The sequence below is a fragment of the Wyeomyia smithii genome, chromosome 2 (assembly GCF_029784165.1).
Source record: "Wyeomyia smithii strain HCP4-BCI-WySm-NY-G18 chromosome 2, ASM2978416v1, whole genome shotgun sequence".
In the NCBI taxonomy this organism is placed as follows: Eukaryota; Metazoa; Arthropoda; class Insecta; order Diptera; family Culicidae; genus Wyeomyia; species Wyeomyia smithii.
This window is the reverse complement of record NC_073695.1, coordinates 32,016,218-32,038,551: the sequence shown is the minus strand read 5'-3', so window position 1 is coordinate 32,038,551 and position 22,334 is coordinate 32,016,218. Positions and strand designations below refer to the sequence as shown.

Below are 22,334 nucleotides of genomic sequence, written 5' to 3'. Positions count from 1 at the left end.
ATATAGAGAATGAGTTCTGTTACATTTCTCGCCATTTAGCATATCGTATGATAGTAACTGACGCAAAACAATTTTCTCTTTAGTAGAAATTTTTCCGAAGATTAATTACTGCCTGCATATTAAAATATTTAACTAGGGAATAGGCATTAATTCTAGTCATGTTTGTAGTGCAGAAATAGGAAATAAATATCACAAAACTCTGACAGTTTTCTATTTTTTTTAATATATTCAAAACTTACGGCTTTAAGAATGAAACAAACCACAATTTCCATCCCATTGTTACCGTACTTTGTCAACTCAGACGCATCGTATCGGGGCCTAACAACTTCGAAGCCGACACCGTGCGGTCGATCCCGGAGCGAGAGAATCCTCGAAAATCTTCTCCATCTCGCAGCGTTGCGCGGTGGTGGATAATTCCGCTCGCCGGCCTTTTCTCAAATTTTTCGTCCGAATCCCTCCCGAACGGTTTTGCGCCACTTGACGAGAGCACTTGACTTTGGCGCTTTTCCCACGGCGGACGCGTCTCGGAAGCGCGGGTTTGTTTTGGTCGACTTTCGATTTTCATTCTCTGTTCGAAGTACCAATTTGAAGATCACAACTGATTCGGTAGCGCCGATTCAAAAAGTGCGTGTTGGTGTTTGTGCGCGTATGTGAACGTTTCTGTTGTTTAAAATACCTTTAAACTTGATAAGAGACGCTGATAGAGTGGATTTTTTGAGGGACTTTTAGTGGACGAAAAAGGAAAGTGCAAGTACTGTGAGGTGGTTGTATCATTGAGTTGAAACTGAATGAACGCGTCTCATGCAGAAATGTAGGACCGGAAGTGCAAACGAGGCGTAAAATTTTCTAACAAATCGCCAGATTGCACTCAGATTGTGCAGCTGAAGAAGTAATAAATCTTTCTGAAAAGGAATTCTGGCTGAGGTTATTGGGGGACAAGAAAACCTCACATCTTTGCATATTCATATACAAATTCGAGTACGGTCGAAAATTCCGCGTCACACTTTAGTCGTGTGGAAACACGTGTGTGTATGTCAGTATAAGCCTGTGTGGAAAGTGAAAAAACATTGAGAATTTACGGCTTCAATGGCCATCAAACCAACAGAAGAAAGGAAAATTGTTCGAATGAGAAAATAACTTCAACCTCGCCCGGAGGTGTTGAAAAGTGAAAAGTGACCTTTTGGGCCAGGCGGGGAAGAATTTCTGGTTGATCGTAGTGATTGGTAGATAGAAAGTGACGTACATTCACGAAAGAACGGTCACGCTTGCAGAGGGTCAACATGATCAAGGTTGACGAGAACTATCCAGTAGCAGGTATGTTTATTGTGATTTGTTGGCCTCCGATTTATGAACTTTACATATAGCTGCAACACAAATTTGAATTGTTTCGCAGCGAATGTCATAAATCCACACTAAATTTTACTAATTGGTGATGTAAATTAAGCTCAAAACGTGCTGTTTAGTGGTAAATCATAAGCTGAGATTCCTTGTTTGGAGAATAACTTCGAACCAATCTAGACGTTTCACACGTACAAAACGTAGTAAAACACTTGCGCATCCATCGATCGTTATACAACCAATGGGGGCGCAGGTGGTTTACTCGCTCAAGAATGAAATATTTTGTTGGCGTTGTCTTGTATGCTAAATATAAGTAAACATTTGGTTGATTTATGACGGCCAGTAAAATCATTTCCGGCAGAAAAAAAAATCCTTCTTTTTCGCCTGGCTCATTGGTGTTCTCTCTTCGTTCTGCAAGAGGGAAGGGGAAATATTTCTTTTGTTACAGTTTCAAAATTATTAGGTGTATTCCTTACTTCGAATTTAATGAAAACAAAAATTACATTTTATACATCTTATCAATGAATTATGTCTATTTTTTTCAAATTAAAAAAAATTAATAATATATCAACATTTTTTTTCAAAAATACCAAAAAATACTGGCACTGGCTAAAAAAAAGTTTTTTGATACAAAAAATTCAAACCAAAGAAACTAAAACCATTATTTTCGATAATTTACACTGTTGCATCAAATTATAATCTATACGAACTGATTTCGCTAAAGCCTCTCATGGTAGACCTTTTTTTTTTTTTTTTTTTTCTTCACATAACATTTATTTGACACGGCACAAATACAATTTAATGTTTAACGGCGCCAATTATATCTGATGACTTAAAAACTAAAGCAAATTTTTTATCCTCGCTGCCGACTACGAGCTGAAATTAAGTCTAACTTAAAACTAGCATGGGATTTCCAATCAGTGTTTTGTTGTTCAATGGTCGTCTGATAATCGTCGAATGGCATGTATGGATTCGTTCTGCTGAGCCACGATGTCGTGAGTTGGGACAGAGGCTCGTAGTCCTTGGGTCCTGGTTCTGTTGTGCGGGGTCTGGTTGCTGGTTTTGTGCTTAAGGTTCAAACGTGTTCTTGTCGTTTTGTTGGGTGTAGACGGAGGGGAACGGGACTAGACTGGGGCGTGGATGGATTTCAGGAAAACGTATATAAGGGACATGTAGGATAGGTCACGGCTCGCCAAGACATCACGAACAGGAACAGCCGGCTGTCTACCCTCGGCCTGCAGGGAAGCTATTAATTTAGACCTGGCGTCACGGTGTACAGGGCATGACCAAACCACATGCTCTATGTCGTGATAACCTTCACCACAGGCACAGATACCACTTTCCCCGAGCCCAACACGACGGAGGAGCGCGTCAAATCTATAGTGATTGGACATAAGCCGGGACATCACGCAAATGAAATCCCGACCTACATCCAACCCCTTGAACCACGGGTTCGTCGATACTTTGGGGATTATGGAATGTAACCACCTTCCCAATTCCCCTCTGGTCCAAGCATTTTGCCAACTGATGATCGTATTCTGACGTACAAGTGCGAAAAATTCATTAAAGGCAATTGGTCTTTCATAAATATCACCGTTTGTTGCGCCCACCTTAGCCAAAGAGTCCGCTTTCTCATTACCCGGTATCGAGCAGTGAGAAGGGACCCACGCTAAGGTAATCTGAGTAGATTTTTCGGATAAAGCACTCAGATGTTCCCGTATTTTCCCCAGGAAATACGGAGAGTGCTTAACATCTTTCATCGATCGGAGAGCCTCAATGGAACTGAGACTGTCCGTAAAGATGAAATAATGGTCCGTGGGCATTTTTTCGATAATCCCTAGGGTGTACTGAATTGCAGCTAATTCTGCGACGTAAACAGAAGCAGGATTATCGAGCTTATGGGAGACGGTTAAATTGTTATTGAAGATACCGAAGCCAGTGGACCCATCAAGAAGTGATCCGTCAGTGTAGTACATATTGTCGCAGTTGATGTTTCGATATTTATTGGAAAAAATTTTAGGGATCTGCTGCACGCGTAAATGATCCGGGATTCCACGAGTTTCTTCTATCATGGATGTATCGAAAAACACAGTAGAATCAGAAGTATTTGATAAGTCGACACGATTTGGAATATTCGAAGAAGGGTTAATATTTTGGGACATGTGATTGAAATACAATGTCATAAAACGGGTTTGAGAATTAAGTTCGATTAACCTTTCAAAATTTTCAATCACGGGACGGTTCAAGACCTCACATTTGATTAGAATACGAGAAGACAGGCTCCAGAAGCGGTTTTTCAATGGTAGTACTCCAGCTAAAACCTCCAAACTCATCGTATGGGTCGACTGCATGCAACCTAAGGCGATACGCAAACAACGATATTGTATTCGCTCCAGTTTGATCAAATGTGTGTTTGCTGCGGAGCGGAAGCAGAAACACCCGTATTCAATAACAGACAATATCGTTGTTTGGTAAAGCCTTATAAGGTCTCCTGGATGGGCTCCCCACCATTGTCCGGTTATTGTACGAAGAAAATTCACTCTTTGTTGACATTTTTTCATCAGATACCTCACGTGACAACCCCAGGTGCCTTTAGAGTCGAACCAGACACCAAGATATTTGTGTACCAAAACCTGAGAAATCGTTTTACCCATTAATTGTGTTTGAAGCTGAGCAGGTTCATGCTTCCTAGAAAAAACTACTATCTCAGTCTTCTCCGGAGAGAATTCGATACCTAGCTGTAAAGCCCAAGCAGACAAATTGTCCAAGGTATCTTGCAATGGTCCTTGCAAATCGGCAGCTTTGGCTCCTGTAACAGAGATTACACTGTCGTCTGCAAGTTGTCTTATCGTGCATGAATTTGCCAGACATTCGTCGATGTCATTTACATAAAAGTTGTAAAGAAGGGGGCTTAAACATGAGCCCTGGGGAAGACCCATGTAGCTAATGCGAAAAGTTGCCAAATCGCCATGCGTAAAATGCATGTGCTTTTCGGACAACAAGTTGTGCAAAAAATTGTTCAAAATTGGAGAAAATCCTTGTCGGTGAAGTTTACCCGAAAGAATGTCAATAGAAACGGAATCAAAAGCCCCCTTAATGTCCAAGAACGCAGACGCCATTTGTTCTTTACGAGCATACGCCAGCTGAATATCTGTTGAAAGCAACGCAAGACAATCATTCGTCCCTTTGGCACGGCGGAAGCCAAATTGAGTTTCTGATAGTAGACCATTTGATTCGACCCAGTGGTCTAAACGACGGAGTATCATTTTTTCCATCAATTTCCGGATACAGGATAGCATTGCAATCGGCCTATAAGAGTTGTGATTAGAAGCTGGTTTCCCTGGTTTTTGGATGGCGATCACCTTCACTTGCCTCCAATCCTGCGGTACAATGTTTTGCTCCAGGAACTTATTGAACAAGTTCAACAAGCGCCTCTTGGCATTGCCGGGTAGATTCTTCAACAAGTTGAATTTGATTCTATCTAATCCAGGCGCGTTATTGTTACAGGACAGGAGGGCAACTGAAAGTTCTGCCATCGTAAAAGGTGATTCTATCGCGTCGTGGCCCGGAGACGCATCGCGAACAATATTTTGCTCAGGAACAGAGTCCGGACATACTTTCCTGGCAAAATCAAATATCCACCTACTTGAAGACTCCTCGCTTTCGTTGACCGTTACGCGATTCCGCATTCTTCGGGCTGTGTTCCAAAGAGTGCTCATCGATGTCTCCCTCGACGTCTCGTTCACGAACCGACGCCAATATCCACGTTTCTTTGCTTTAGCCAAGCTTTTAAGCTTGGTATCAAGCTCCGAATACCGTAAATAGTCGCCAGGTATACCTCCCGTCTGGTAGGCCTTAAACGCGTCGGATCTTTGCGTGTAGACATCGGAGCACTCTTGGTCCCACCACGGAGTGGGAGGCCGTTCTTTGATCGTTACGCCGGGATATTTCTTCGTTTGGGCTTGCAACGCGGCGTCGAGAATCAAGCCCGCGAGGAGGTTGTATTCTTCAAGTGGTGAATGATGTTGAATCGACTCGACCGCTTTTGAAATCATTTCCTCGTATAACTTCCAATCGACATTTCGTGTGAGGTCATACGGAATGTCAATTGGTCGCATGCGAGTTGACCCGTTAGTAATTGAAATAAGAATAGGCAGATGGTCGCTACCGTGAGGATCGAGGATTACCTTCCATGTGCAATCCAACCGTAGCGACGTCGAACATAAGGATAGATCCAAAGCGCTTGGGCGCGCTGGAGGTTTCGGGATACGTGTCATTTCACCGTTGTTTAAAATAGTCATGTCGAAGTCATCGCAAAGGTTATAGATTAAAGAGGAGCGGTTATCATTGTATGGGGAACCCCAAGCCACGCCATGAGAGTTGAAGTCTCCCAAAATCAAACGTGGCGAGGGAAGAAGTTCTATTAAATCAAAGAGCAGCCGTTGCCCAACCTGTGCTCTGGGGGGAATATATATTGAGGCAATACAAAGCTCTTTACCTTGTATTGTCATTTGACATGCGACAACTTCGATGCCTGGAATCGAGGGGAGGTTAATACGATAGAAAGAATAGCACTTTTTAATCCCTAAAAGTACTCCTCCATATGGGGTGTCTCGATCAAGGCGAATAATATTAAAATCATGGAAGTTGAGATCAATATTTGAAGTAAGCCAAGTTTCACAAAGGGAAAATGCATCGCATTTGTTTTTATTTATCAAAACTTTAAACGAATCAATTTTTGGTAAAATACTTCTACAATTCCACTGTAAGACAGAGATAGAATCCTTCATATACGCAGTTGAATTAGGCATCGAAGGATACAATCGCTGCAAGGAGAGGCCATTGGGCAGTCAACTGCTTCAAAAATGATCTAACTGTTGGGAGGAATGCTGTTAGAAAAATTTTAATTGGATCGGGTACATTGAAAGTTTCAAAAATCCAGTCCACAATGTCAGAAAATTTCACTAATCCAGAGTTTGTTTCATCAACTGGGAGTGTAAAAGGAGCAACTGGGGTTTTAGATGTTCCTGGCAGTGCTGGGAACTCCTTCTGGGACTTTAAATTTGCCAGCCCAGGAGGAGTTTGCTTCGGTTTTTCCGCAGCACTGTTTGGTTTGTTTGTAACCTTCATTTCACTTTGAGAAATCTTAGGACCTTTTCTGGGAAGTTTAGGAGAGGAAACACTTTTCCTCTTTCTAGACTCCCCAGGATTGGCGTAAGATGCTCCCGCTGGTGAATCGTCAGAATCGGTTTCCTCAGAGGGCAACAGATCGAAGGGGTTCGAAGTAACGGGAGAAGTGGTAACGGTCTTCTTCAGCATGTCAGCGTAGGAACGCTTTGAGCGCTCTTTGAGAGACCGTTTTATTTTATCCCTGCGCTGCATGTACACCGCACATGTCGAGAGCTCATGCAGATTTTCTCCGCAGTGAATACACTTTTCAGCGTTAACACTGCAAGAATCTTCCGCATGAGACTCCCCACACTTGCCACAACGTGCCTTATTGCAGCAGTAGGCGGCTGTATGGCCTAACTGCTTGCAATTCAGGCAGTTCATGACGCGGGGCACGTAGAGCCTCACAGGGAGACGAACCCGGTGGATCGAGACGTGGCTTGGTAGTGCAGACCCGGCGAACGTAACTCGAAACGAGTCTGACGGAGTGTATACTGTTTTGCCACCGATGATCGATGCTGACCGCAATTGCTTGCAGTCGAGCACCTTTACTTCGGGACACGTTTTGTTCTTAAAGCACCCTTTGGCACTTTGCAGTATACACTCGACGGACAGACTCGAATCGGTTATGACACCGTCGATCTCCACGTCTCGTGCGGGTATGTAAACGCGATACTCGCGTGTGAAGAGCTCAGAGCAAGCTATATCGTTGGCCTCTTTCAGGTTACCGACCACGACACGGAGCTTGTTAGGCCGGACCTTGGAAATTTCGGTCACGCCCTTGTACTCCTTCGTCAGGTCTTTAGAAATCTGCAAGAGGTTCAACTTTTTCGATTTCGGTCCTGCCTTTGGCCGAAAATAAACAGTATAGCTGCCCTGGGCTCCGTCTGGGTAAAGCCTGGGGCGAGGGGGGACTGAAGAATGAACAGGGGTAACAGAAGGGTCAGGGTCAGAGGGGTTCGGGGATGGTGGCGCGGGAGGCGAGGGATCTACATCCATCGCGCTATGTTTAGCGCACTAGCGCTGACAAGAACACGTACCTTTTTATTTCTCCCTTCCAGTAAGGTTGGTTGTCCGATCGTTCGAAGTAGCAGCCGTTACAGCCAGCAGCACCAATACAGCAGCACCAAACAGCCACCAGCAGCGAGCCAGGTGTGAGATCACTCCACACAGCGATACGACCCGCTGACACTGATGGCTTCTTCTTTTTCCTCGTTTGTGTCTCGTCCACTGCTGTAGCACAATCCAGCCAGCAGCCAAATCGGCTTACGCACCAGCTGGCAGTCACGATGCGAAAAAGTTGCACAAAGGAACGACCTTGAACCCGGATTTATTTCACTCGACCAGGCAAACAATGCCAACACTTGTTCACACGTCTTTTGTTTTATACTCTATCGGACCGATCACCAAACACGTCCAGTACTGATGCGTGTTCGGCACAGAATGATGGTAGACCTTTGTACGTTTTCTTTTAGTTCTTGTCGTGTGTTATGTACTTATAAGTGTTCACAACTGAATCGAAAGTATTTATAACCAAACAAGATTTGAACCGGAAAAAATGTTTCAAGTTAGAATTAAATAATGGATTAATGATGAAAAATTAGACATTAACTGGCAAGTTCGTACTCGTCTAGAAAACAAAAATTTATCACACGTACACGCATTGGCTGACACATAAACAAGTAAAAGGTAAATTATGTTTTTTACCATTTATGCCACTTTTTACCAATCGTAAATCTGTGTTCTCCCACACACATTAGAGTGCTTCCACCCACACAAAAATTCACTCCATTTTTGCACCATATAAATCTCTCAATTGAACAGTAGAATCAGCAGATGAATCATCAAAACAGAACCGGTAACGATTACTATCTCTATAGTGATAAATCCAAAATATCTCCTATTTTTGCCGTTAAAGCTTTGACAACTTTCTATTCGATAATTTATGATACATATAGAAGAAAATGAATTTTTCATAATCATAATTTTCATTGTTATTCTTGTGTCATTCGGAAAACAAATCTATTTAGTTTATAATTCTAGCTAGGTCATGATCATTAAGCATCATCAACCTGTTTGGAATCGTCCAAATATAGTAAATCATCCGAAGACCGCACGCGCGGGCGATCGCGATAGCCATAGGAAGTGATTAACAGAAATTGTTTATATTCGCGCCCATGTTTATGTAGGAGTTGAGAACCGGCGCGAAATTCCTCAGCTGAACGAAAGTAAGTGGACGTGCGGAAATCTGTGGTTTACGCTTCGATGAATGAAATCGAAATGACTCCCGGAAATATACAAAGTTAAGCCAGAAAAACATTGGCCCAAATACGGCGTTGTTTATTTATTTTCCACACTAGGTAACTACTTACTGTTGGTTAAGAAGTCATTTTGTGATGAAACAAAAAAAAACTATGGCAACAGACACAAACTTTATAAACCGTTTCTGCAGATTTTGACACCGATGAATGGTTGCTGCAAATAGAAAATACAATCACAGTTCAAAATCGTTCATCGCCGTCCATGCACAATGTCATTCATACCCAAGCAGCACGCATTGTTGCAATGAAGCAAATGCAACTCTCAATGCAGCATTCAAAGATTGTAATAAATCGCATCCGTTACTTTTATTCAACTTGTAAATAACCGAAAAAGCGCAGGAGGTGGAGCCTATATGCAACTAACAGTGCTATGTGAAACATCATTTGCATCGATAGCCGCTGCAGTATAGGAAGAAAAGAGAGGAGAAATAAAGTTAAGTTTGTTTACCTTTACTGTCATTACTCTTCGGTGATGGTGTCGCGAAGTTCAATATAACTACATACATTATAAAAAACCTCAAATATATCGAACTTTTTCTCTACTTACGCTTCTGATAGGTATGTTATTCTACCTGCGATTCAAAATTTACCGTGCAAAAAATGTTTTTGCTTCGTAATTATTCACGCGCCTTTTATAAAGTGTTGTAAAAGAAATTTTATGATTCAAACTCGTCCAATTATGAACAATATTTTGGGAAACGATAGTTCAGAAAACCTTGCTCAGTGGATTTGCAGTGTTAATCATGCGGAATATGGAATAACAAAACCTTATTTCCAACAATAATCATTTATCATTCGTTTATATTAGAGATGGCTGTTTACTGTGTGGTAATTTTAGCAAATATATGGTTCAACAAGATGTTGCTATACATTTTCATCACTAGTTTGCTTTCCTTAAAAGAAAACGTTTGTGAAACAACAATATGCAACATCATGTGACATTATCGTTATTTAAAAGCATCATGAAATATGCAGTTGGAAATAGATTGCAGAAAACTATTGAGCAATTTCTAGTTTTCAGTTACGAGAATGATACACGTAAATAGCAAAATGTTGCTGAATTCTTTTATATTTCTTCAGAGTAACCGAAAAAGTTTCTTGCACCGTTGAAAAAGTTTTAAAACAACAAATATTGAGTAGTCTCATTTGAAAACATGTTGCAAGTGCTGCTTGGTTAATGAACTAACCCTCAATCGGTTCCGAACGAATAAGTTATTACAGCACTGATCCAAGTTGACAGTGCGCCAAAGCCGTAGTATTCCATATTACCTACTTCTGCTCGGTGGATGCTTGGCATTAGTCAAGACGATGCGATGAACGAACTATCCAAATGAATAATTTCGACTTCGGGTTCCGCTTACCAAGTTTTTCGACAGGGATGGCCAATTCGATGAGCCGAAAAATAAACAACAGTCCGTTCGCCGATGGCGAAGGCGTGTCTATGAGCTACGATTTACGGTAAGGTGTTTCTATAAAAATAATTACCGGAATAAATACATTTATTCTATTCTACGGCGTACGTAAGCGTGAAAAAAGAGCACCTTTTAATAAAGCGTCCTATGTAACTTGCACGGTATGTATTCCCTCCATAACGACAGTTTTGTTTTTCGGAAACAGCTAGAAGCTCAAAAGAATTACCTTCGAGTAGGTACAGCAATAATGTTTGGCACATTGATGGACTGTCATAAACAAGACCTTTTCGGCACTAGAAACTTGTTTTTCCTACAATCCATCAAAGATTTACGACAGCCAGTACTTCCCGTGTAGTTCCACTACTAATCCGAGCCAAACCAAAAACGAGCTTCGCGATTCTAAAATAAAAGAATCGGACAGATTGTCAGTTACCTTGTGATTAAGTAACTGGGATTCGATTGAATTTTACCTATGACTAAATAAGCAGGTGATCAGGCTTTTTAGATCCAGAAACTAAATGTGTTGAAAAATTAACCCACATTTTTTTCAAGAAACCAGTAATTAGAGTCGGATTAGTATGATTTATCACTTAAATCAGCAATGCCGTGGCTGGCAAGGGGGGCGTGAAACTCATCCAAGAAGGGTCGCGAATTATTTGTTCAACCCTGCAAGATGAATCCAAGGCATGAAACAAATTAGACACGCCGACTGACTGACAGACTGCGTCGAATTACGAAACTTGTATTTGAAATTCTCTTGGAGAGCTGTGACCCGTAGAGCTCTTTGTACTTAGCAGAAGGGGACGCGAAGCCAAAAAGGATGAGAACCACCGACGTGAATACTCTGGTCGGCTTGTTTTGCTTATCGTCATGATTTGGAGTCATCAACTCCTCGTCCGGCTCGTTTTTTAACGTAGGACTACGTCTTTGTTTTCTATACTAGATTACATTTTGTGAAATTGAAAATGAAACTGGCAAATGTTGCGTCAGATTTCAACGCTGCATGATATTTTGAGGGAAACAGCGGAGAGCAAATTTTATTATGCACGGCCAAGCAAAATATTCAATGCTACCGGTGGTGTTGCGATCATCAGCGTTCTGTAACACACATCTCGAGCTGGAGAATTTAGTTTGAAGACAAGAGTTATGAGAATTTTCACAACTACTAGTGTGAAATGTTCATATATTTCTCAATAATCATATTTACAATAACGACCAGGGAGCACCAAAGATAAGGTAGTGTTGCCTATTAATAGTTTATCACAGCAAGATATAACCCTCATTTCAAGAATTTTCACTGCTAAATTGAGTGATTTTCCGGTTTAATTGTTTCTTTGTGCCCACTCGAACACCGTTATCAGTCAAATATTAGTAACGAAAATTAGTTATTCTAAGAACCAGAGTGATTTCCGTATCGGGAGAGTAAAAACTTTCTTTTGGTGCTTATGAAAATCACTCAGTAGTATCAAAGGTGTTTTGTTTTTTTTTTCTTTTTCTAAGCTGCGTGGACACGCCCTAATGGCAAAAATCTACGCTGAACTCGATACAAAAGACTGCGTGTAAAAAATTTAGCTTCAGTCTAGTTTGTCACACAATAGCGAGTGGAGTGTATAGCTGTTAGAGGTACGCGACATTGAGAAACGAGAGCTGCATATGAGTCATCTTCCAGGCACTGCGGAACATGTTACCTTTATTTTGCATACGGCAGTAACAGTTACCATCGTACGCTGCAGAATATTTAGCAGGCACAGCTACTGGAGGGCACAGCGCAGAGCGGTCAAGCAAGATATTCAATGCTACCGTTGATTCGATCATCAGCATGAATTTCTAACTGAAGATTAAGGAATCGGATCTTTTAAGAACTTATAGATGCTTGAAGATAAGAGTTATGAGAATTTTCGCAACTACTAAAATTTATGTAAAATTTTTATGTATTCATGCATCGTTAGTTTTACAATAACGACCATCAAACATAAACGGTAGTGTTGCCTATGAACAGTTTATCTCAGCATATAATATATACATTTAGTCCTACGTAACCATTTCATACAACCCCTAGGGCAGTATACCTTGTAGTATTTAGCTCGATGCACGATTGTAGACACGTTTTTCGTAATTTTGTGGCCTCTGGCTTTCGGTCCCCCTGATCCAGTCTTTCTGGCTGTCGACAAAATCTCTCCAAACACTTAAGCTACGTTGGTGGCAGTTGATTTGCCCACATTCAACAGTTTCGCCTACTTGGTGTGCGAGTAGTTGGAATTTCGTGATGCACGAGCAAAATTATGACGCATTGCTCCTCTTGCTTTGATATCATTCTTGCAACTAAAGAGCCACTATCAAAATCATCAAAATCAAACACACGTCAATTTTTTTATCGTGACACCCTTTAGATTTGTAAACTTTCCTTTTTCAAACATATCGCCAGCAGTACCTTCGTTAAAAAGTACTGTTATTACAGACAAAATCATTATTGGCAGAATTGGCAACAACGCGTGTTGGTTTGCAATCTACACTCAAAATATTTTTCACGTTATAGTTACCAGAAAAGCTATGTGAATTTTTTCCACTGTCATTTTCACGTAAATTCTGCGTGATTTTCATTTGAGTTCATCATGATCTGGTTAGATGAATTATCCTGTGAATTTGTTTCTATAAACATATGCTTTTTATGTGAGTTTCACGTAGAATTTACCTACCGGTAAAATGTAAAGCATTTGAGTATCTGATAACTAATAAGTTTTATACAACGTATAATTTTTCTAATCTTCAAGATGCAGGAGATGATTTGCAGAAATTAACGAAATATGTTGGATAAGAATTCGGCTGGGCATGCAAATTCATAAATAAATCAAACGACTTGAAATTTGGTGAATAGAATGACATTCGCTGACGATAATTACTGTTAGCTGCATGTTCAGGTTACTTCTCATCCTCTGAACTGAATCTCTGTCATACCTGTAGGTTCAAAACTCGATATCAAATTATGATGGTTTTTCAAAAACTCACTTGTTGACATATCATCGAGAACTTCTGTTTTATGTTCTAAAACTGAATCAGACTTCGCAATTTTGATTTCTGGATATTTTCGCACAGAGAATTCACGCGATACTTCTTCTAGAACATTTTGTTTGACGTTGTCAAGTTCACGTAGACGGTACGTGATAATACATAGTATGCATGTGATTTTCACGTAGATGTTATGTTTGTAACATAAATCATGCAAAATGACAGAATATGAACCATTACAGGAACTTTGACGTAAAAATAACGTAAAAAATATTTCGAGTGTATCTATTTCATACAGCGAACCGCACAATAACAGAAGGGTTTGTAAACAAAGCCACGACCGCAAGGTTGACGTAGAACTACATAAGGTTATTTATTTTATTTATATTGCAATTGTATTCGACAGTAATCACAATTCCTTTTATCCAACACTTAAAAAGTAATTTCCGGGAATAATGTTTCTGAAAATAGCCTAAGATGGACAATAGGCGTCGTTATATGGGAAAAATAAAACTTGATAGCACAAAGCTAGAACCGAGTTTTTTTTCTATTTGGGGCCCTAAACAATCCTAAATTTATAGGAAGTCTATTGGTCTTGTCTCTGCTTGGCGCATTGCATTCCAAATTTGTATGACAGTTTGTATGAGAAATCTACTTTTTTGCATTTTTCATTCTAGAGACCTCATAATGGTTAAAACTATACGATTTATGACTTCAAAAGGTAGGTTTTTTGATGCTCAACAACTTTGCCGACACTAAAGAGCTAGGATGTCTCTTAAAATGTTATAGCTGTTTAAAGTTAAGTATGTCGAATTAAATGCTATAAATAATTTTTTTCTGCCAACACTACCAGGAAACCGGCGTCAGTCAGATTTCCTTAGAATATACCTCTGAAACATGATGTATCGAAAAGTTGACATTTTTGCATGACACCGTATCGAAAAGAATTGTTGCCTCTCTTGCAGACTGCGACAGCAGCGTTCAACTGTACGCTTCTCGATTTGAGAGAATCGTTTGACTAGAAGCCAACACGGATGGTTAACGATTTTCTTTTGTGCCGATCTCCGGCCGCTTCGATATCTCGACTGTACTGCCTATAATCGCATACCAGTCCCATATGGATTTTCATCGTTTTTGAGTTAAATATCAGATTCCATCTATTTCTTGCTCTATTATCAATTAAGGAAACAAAAAAGTATGTTTTATTTGAAGAAAGTCCGAAAAAATGTGAGGTCAAGTTGTCCCATCTTGAAAATAATCGTATATCAGTCCCACCAAATGTTTTTCCTGAGTATAGCCATATTTCTCCTACAATCCATATAATAACTACTTGGTGCTGTTTTTCAAGCTTTTTACTGTTACAAATCATTAAAATTAATGATTGGAAAGTTATGCCAAATAAATTCAACACAAAAGATAATTTTAAGTAGACACTGAAACTGCAACTTTTCCTGAAAGTTCGTTCCCGAAAGGTTATTGGTTTCGTCAATCAGAGGGATAAACCTTGAGCAATGCTGTTTTCTGCAAGAGATTAATTTCCTGTGGATTATCTGTTTACTTCAAATAATTTTTCAAGTTGAAATTGTCAGAACTCAGAAGTTTTTAGTTGCTTAGATAAAAACAGCTTGTACCTCTTTTCATCACCGTCGTCTTCCGTCAAGTCACTGTTGTAATGAAATTTGAAACTTCCCTTTCTCAATACCACTTTTCCGATATGCTAAATGCACGGGCTAATGCGGAATAATTTAATTCAGCAAGTATTTCGAAACACTGAAGACATAAGAAAGGATATTATTCAGTAGCATATGTAAGATTTCAACCTTATATTTTGCTTTTTCAACGACGACCTTAAAGTCGGGGTAAGTAATGGGTGGATGTTTCCGCCATTCTCCATGCAGAATATTTAGACGCTGTCTGTGGCCATAAACGTCTGCCCATTTTCAAAATACTTAAGAAAAATATAGAGTAGTACACCGAGTGGTTGAAAGTGGGACTGGTATACGATTATTTTGCTATTCGATGGCCTAAATAATCGCATATTAGTCTCTTCCTTGTTTCTCATTGTGATTTTCGCGACAAAGGCAATTCTTCAATGAAAAAGTTATGATTGAGGTCTATTTCATTACATCATGTCGAAAAAATTAGAATAGCCCACCACAAGCAGGAGAAATATCAAAAAAAGAGAAATATCTTCAAGTGCTGTTTTCTCAACTTGATGATTTTCCAGATTATAGGCAGTGTAGCATTGTGCGAATGACAATAATTAGCAATCATGCGCAGTTTAGTACAGTAATAAGATGGAAAATGAATAATTTCTTTACATGTACTGCCGAAAAATATCATCAATCGTGAACACCAGAAGATTTGAATCCCAACTTCTAAACTTTTTCATTCGAAAATAGTTCGCTGTAGCGAAAATCAAATCCAAATTTAGCTTATTCAAGCAAAAGCAGGGCAATAAAAGCATGAATCTTACAAATTCAATTAACGTCCTCGGACCCAAATAAATTCGATGCTAAGTAATATGATTCCACTTCAATTCGTAATAAATGCAATAAATAGCCCAGACAGCTACAGTCAATAACACACGAGCCAGAGATTGTCTGTACAATGACAACAGTATAAAGAGAAGTGAGCGAGAGAATTGTTTCTTATATTGAATTCGTGACAAAAAGCAAGAGATAAAGCAGATCGTATGCAACTTCGGTAGCGGCTACTGTCGCGTAGTGTTTCATTCAACAGTGGTAATTACAAAAATCTTGCTACTGCCGTGTGAATATTGTAGCGTACGGGTACATTTCCCCACCCTGGTAGGTCCTATCTGCGCCAAGAATATTGGCCAACATTTGTTTGCTTGATCTAGCTGAGTGTATGAACTCGATACGACTGGATACTTTTGTTGATAATTCTACTGACGCAGGTACTCGGGTAGTGTTGGCAGAAAAAATTATTTTCTGCATTCAATTCGACATACTCAACTTTGAACAGTCATAACATTTTTTGGGGACATCCTGGCTGTCGACAAAAGCTCTTCAAACACTTTAGCTACGTTGGTGGCAGTTGATTTGTTCACATTCAACATAGGCTGACCAGATTTTCTCGGGGGAAAAACTGTACAAATGGGTTCTGGAACGGGACACTTGTAATGATTGAGTTTGATAAATTATTATTGACCAAATTTAAATATGCAAACAATTATTTATGGTTTTGATGTCTTGTTCTTTTGCCTAACATGGTCTCAATTTGCAATCGCGTTTATGATAGATAGGATATTCCAGTGGTGCGGTGCAGGAGGGTACAAAAAGAATCAGTAACTTTCACAAATTCAAGAAGCTTGTTTTCCATTTTGTAAATATTTGAACGGTTTGCAACTGTCATGGACTCTGTGCTCATTGAAGCTTTACTGGAAAATTTTCTCAAGGAGCATCCAAAAACGGTACAAAGTGGCAAAAAACGGTTGAAAATGGTCCTAAAAACGGTACTGTCCCGTTCAAAACGGTACGTCTGGTCAGTCTAATTCAACAGCTCTTCAGTGTCTTCGACAAAGTTGTTAAGCATCTAAATCACTATACTTTAATACTTTAACTAATTAAAGTATTACTGAGCTCTCTATAAAGGTAAATGCAAAAAAGTAGGTTTTCACATACATATTTTCATACAAATTTGAACTGCAATGCGCCAAGACAAAACCAATCGACGTCCGATAAGTTTAGGATTGTTTGGGGCCTCAAATGGAATGCAAAAAAAACTTGGTTCTGAAAAGTCGATCACTGTGCCCCACCCTAATGGGCAATTATCAGCTCATATGAGCATTGCCGAAACCAGGATGATATCAATAAGCCTTTACAATTTTGAAATTTTTAAGAGCCACCAGCATTTTTTCAGAGATTTATGCTTATAAATAGTGTTGGATAAAAATTATTGACATTGAGAAAATAATAGATAATCGTAATCTTAGCGTATATCATTCAAAGAACTCGCGATCACTCCCGAGTGCAACAATGGAAGTGCATAGTCAACTGGATTCACACTATGCTGGCACAAAGAGAAATCTTTTCGGAGCTGGGGAGCTCATCCATAACTGTAAGAGCCACGAAAGAATGCCCTCAAGGGGGAGTACTTTTTCCATTATTATGGTCTATTATGGTTTCAGAAGCTTAGTAGAACATTACGGAGATCACCATTTTTGCACATTCCGTTTCACCGCACCAATTACAGCGCAAATAGTGCCACTGTTGGTCTTCAAAAGGCTTTCAAACGTGTTTCAGTAGTGTTCGGTTTTCACCTATCCACTCGCGTTCTTCGATCTGAATTTGCTTCACTGTTTCGTTGTTTAATGTACTAATGTATTAGTAACCACTAGGGTAATGTACTGATAACTGGGAGGAACCACCCAAACCAGCCAAAAAGGGTAATAACGTCAAATCAAAAATTACTATTAGCTAAACTTCACTCTAAAATTAGCTATTAGAGCTTAATAAGTAGATACTCTGTATTAGAGATGGTCGGTATTTTTACCCGAAACCCGTACCAGTTCCGTATCCGACTCATCGAGAATTTTTAATCCCGTACCGAGTTCAGGATGATACCTGTCGCTTTGCAGCTGTGGTGCGTTATACATGGAAAGAATCAAATTTCTCAGCAAGGGTTGCTTACAACCTAGTGACATTTGATCTGCTAATCCTCGGAAGGTAATTGGCTTCATTAAACACATTATACCTTATTGGAAGACTGTCGAGGCACCCGATCATCACTCGACCAATAGTGGGTGATTGGTTATTCTTCTTCAAAGCTTAATCGGGGTTTTCGGCTTTGTTTAGAAAAGTCATCACACAGGACTTTCCTGTGTGGACTCATCACTGCGACCAGAACTTAGATCTATTGTGATTCACACAGGACTTAAACTAGTTTAAAATTATTACTGATAGGAACGTTTATTGGGGATCTGAACCGCTTCGCGTCTCGATGGGGAAGAGACCGTATCTTTATTTCTAGCCGCTATGTACCCAACTAGCTAATTTCACGTAAAAAAACGCGTATTCCGAAATCCGCGAAAAAAACGCGTGATTTCCGGAATCCGCGTAAAAAAACCGCGTTAATTCGCGTAAAGAAAACCGCGTAAACTCCGGAATTCGCATAAACAAAATCGCATAAATTCCGGAATCTGCGTAAATAAAAACCACGTAAATTCCGGAATCCGCGTAAAAATAGCCGCTTAAAAAACCGCGTAAAGAATACCGCGAAAAAAGCGACCTTAGTGTATTACGTTTCACTGACAGGCGCCTCAAATTGAAGCAACGCTTTTTACCAGGAACTGTCAATCCAGGACGTACAGTAAGGGGGATATACTACAAAAGTTCTTAATAATGGACGCAGTAGTCTAATTCCACAACAAAAAAATGTTGTGTTCTTTAAATAACAAATGAACATTCAAAAATTAAACAAGCATATATTCGCATTTTTGTGCAAACGAGCTGTTGAAATGCTACCGATTTTCAATTCGCACAAAAAAATACGATATCACTGACTAAACAGAATGAGAGAGCATTTAACGGGTGTTAAATAAAAAATGAGAATATTTTCAATACCTTTCAGTAACTCAAATACAGAGCGTAAAATTTTCTTTCTCCAAGAAAATTGCTCTTTGGGCTCCCTAGCAACAGTAGGCGTGTTTGGTTTTGCTAGTTTGAATTTAGTCAAAGCAAAGATGGCGTCGAAACAGCACGTGCTCCGCGAACGCATTGTACGGTTCTACGAAACGCATTTCCAGCAAGGAAAAAAGTTCACGGTGACACATTTGAAGGAAGAAAATGTACCTGTCAGTACGGTATATCGTATCCTTGGTTCCCTGAACGTAGAGCGGAAGGTCGGAAGTGGTCGTCCGGTGACGATAATGACGAAGGAGAGGAAGACATCGTTAAAGAAGCTGTTTGACAACAAGTACGCAACCAGCCTGCGTGACGCCGGTCGGAAATATGGCTGCTCCCACGTATTGATCCATCGGACCCTCAAGATGGAAGGAATCGTCTGCAGGAAGAAGACGAGGTCGCCGGAGTACACGGAGGAGCAGATTGAGACGGTTAAAACACAGTGTCGGTGGATGACCAAAAAATACCGCGGGAGGTCTTTCGTTCTGGACGACGAAAGCTATTTTCCGCTGTCCAAAACGCATATTCCAGGTAATGATAATTACTACTCCAGCGACAAGTCATCCACACCGCCTGAAGTGAAATACAAGTTCAAGCACAAGTTTGAAAAAGATCGTAACCCAACAAACTTGCCCCAGTGCCTAGAGGATTTCTTTGGCTCACTCAGTATCAGCCCTAGCATATAAAAACAATTGGAGGGCCAAGGATACGAAGCAACTGACTACAAGAATCCGGAATTGTATCCGGAAAATGGACGTAAGTGCCGTACAACGTTCTTGTGAGAGCATCGCTGTTCAACATCGGAAATGATGCTGATGGCTACCCGACAGTAAGGGAATAAAGCACTCTAACAAGCACACTGGAAAAGCTTTTTTCACATTTAGAAATTTAGACGGCCGTGGTGGATCTTGATTGCTAGGATCAAGCACGTAATACTTGCTCGTGTTAATGCTAAAATAAGGCAAAGCTTTTTCGCGGGGAAGACTGCCGAAACGCTCAACCGGCAAATCAAAACGTAAATTATTTAAGCCGAAAGCAAATTCAGAAAGCCAGCTGATACAGGCGTCCCACTACCCATCAATCAAATGTAATTAGTTTAACCTGAAGCAGGTTTATTTGTTGCCCAAAGAGTGCATTCCCGGCTAGCTAGGTATACTATTCTGTCGACCTTTTCAGGGGGAGCCATCAAGTGACTAATCAGAGGATGTAATTTTCAACAAGGCTTGGTAATTTTCAATAGTACAATAGTACAATAGCATGTACAAAAAATAGTTTTTTGCACTTGGGTGGATGCGTGTATAATCGATTGCTACAAGGATAAAGGAAATCGGTTGAAAACAAACCGACTTACTTACTATCTTACTTTTAATGCGACAGACCGATTACACAGTGCAACAAAAATTGACTTTTTTTCTGCCTTGGCTTCTATATATATTTTTTTGTGTATTTTCATGCAAAACTAAATTTCCCCGAGTTTGAACATATTTCAACTTAAGGGGCAACAATGGCGCCATTTTGAATTTTTGAGAAACTGGAAATTTTTGAGGTTTTTCCGACGCCATTTTGTTTTGAGACCAAATATCAAAATTCAAAGAGTTTGTCCACATATTAGCATCTTTTTACCCATCTTTTGAAAAAAAAAAACAGATCTTAAATCGGACAAAAACTGAGCTCAAAACGGTGATTCTACGAAACCGGGTTTGGCATAGTTTTAGTATATTTCACAAAGCAAAATAATATCGATTATTTTTGAGCATTAATGGAAATTCGCTAATATCTTAAAGTGGTAGTCAAATTATATCTTATTTTAAGTAAAAAAGTCTCAGAAATCGAATGGTAGGTGTCTGATCTACGTAAAATGTCAGCAAAATGTCGATTTTGCCCCAACTCCCCTATTATACAAAAATACAAAAATAGTTCATCTGTTCTAAGGTTCTAAGATCTGTTTTTTTTTAAAGATGGGTAAAAAGATGCTAATATGTGGACAAACTCTTAGAATTTTGATATTTGGTCTTAAAACAAAATGGCGTCGAAAAAAAACTCAAAAATTTTCAGTTTCTCAAAAATTCAAAATGGCGCCATTGTTGCCCCTTAAGTTGAAATATGTTCAAACTCGGGGAAATTTGTTTTTGCATCAAACTTCATCAAAAAATTATACATAGAAGCCAAGGCAAAAAAATTGTTGCACTGTGTTATCGATCCAGTGCCGAATCCAGAATACGTCGCCATGTCCCTCGGTCTTGGGCTGCTATCTTCCAATCGCCCCTAACACCTATTTGGCGTGCATCCTCGTCGATAGCACACATCCAACGAATGCGGGGTCTACCCCGAAGTCGACGACATCTATCGGGATTCCTGCTAAATATAGCCTTCGCTTGACGCTCATCCGGCTTTCTCGCTACATGCCCAGCCCACTGAAGCCTGCCGTGTTTTATCCGCTTGACTATATCCGCCGATTTGTATGCCTGGTACACTTCATGGTTCATGCGTCTGCGCCAAACACCATTTTCTAGTTTGCCGACAAGGATTGAACGCAAAATCCTACGCTCAAAAACACCAAGAGCTCGCCGATCAGCCTCTTTCAGCGTCCATGACTCATGGCCGTAGAGAGCCACCGGAAGAATCAGTGTTTTATAGAGTGCAAGTCTAGTACGGATTTGCAGACTGCGGGACCTTAGCTGGTTACGAAATCCGTAAAAGGCCCTATTTGCGGCTGCTATCCGCCTCTTTATCTCACGGCTAACCTCGTTGTCACATGTCACTAGTGTTCCCAGGTAAATAAATTCGTCGACTACTTCAAATGTTTCCCCATCTAGCACCACCGCAGCACCAACCTCCGACGGACTACCACCACTCTGCCAGCCACCATGTATTCCGTTTTGGCATAGTTTATGACAAGCCCTAATCTCGCAGCTTCCTTCCTGAGAGGTCCGAAGGCCTCGTCCACAGCTCTACGGTTGATGCCAATTATGTCGATATCGTCCCCCAAACCGAGAAGCATGTGCGACTTCGTAATGATGGTGCCGCTTCTCCGCACACCAGCCATCCGTATAGCACCTTCCAATGCGATGTTGAACAATAAGTTCGACAGCCCGTCACCCTGCTTCAAACCATCTAACGTCACGAACGAGTCCGATATCTCACCGGCTATCCTGACGCTTGATGTAGAACCTTCAAGGATGGCACGTATCTGCCTAATCAGCTTTGTTGGGAAGCCATGTTCGATCATAATCTGCCATAACTCATTTCTCTTAACTGAATCGTACGCTGCCCTGAAGTCTATGAACAGATGGTGCGTCCGCAAGTTGAATTCTCGAAATTTATCGAGGATTTGTCGCAAGGTAAACATTTGGTCCGTCGTGGAGCGCCCCCTCGAAAACCGCATTGGTACTCGCCAAAGGTCTCCTGCAACGGCCTCAGTCTGTGGAACAGGATGCGGG

General features: G+C 40.4%; 1 protein-coding gene across 2 annotated transcripts in view; it reads left to right on the top strand.

The window, feature by feature from the left end:
- The first annotated feature begins 480 nt into the window (after nucleotides 1-480).
- LOC129724887 (myosin light chain kinase 2, skeletal/cardiac muscle-like) overlaps nucleotides 481-22,334 on the top strand; it is a 60,992-nt gene continuing 39,138 nt past the window's right edge. The window contains exon 1 of one of the 2 annotated variants that reach the window (XM_055680162.1): nucleotides 481-1,314. In XM_055680162.1, the coding sequence (XP_055536137.1) occupies nucleotides 1,281-1,314 (34 nt within the window). In that variant the 5' untranslated portion in view covers nucleotides 481-1,280. Of the gene's footprint in view, nucleotides 1,315-13,927; nucleotides 13,968-22,334 lie in introns of those variants that run through there. The other variant, XM_055680163.1, reaches the window with a different exon arrangement.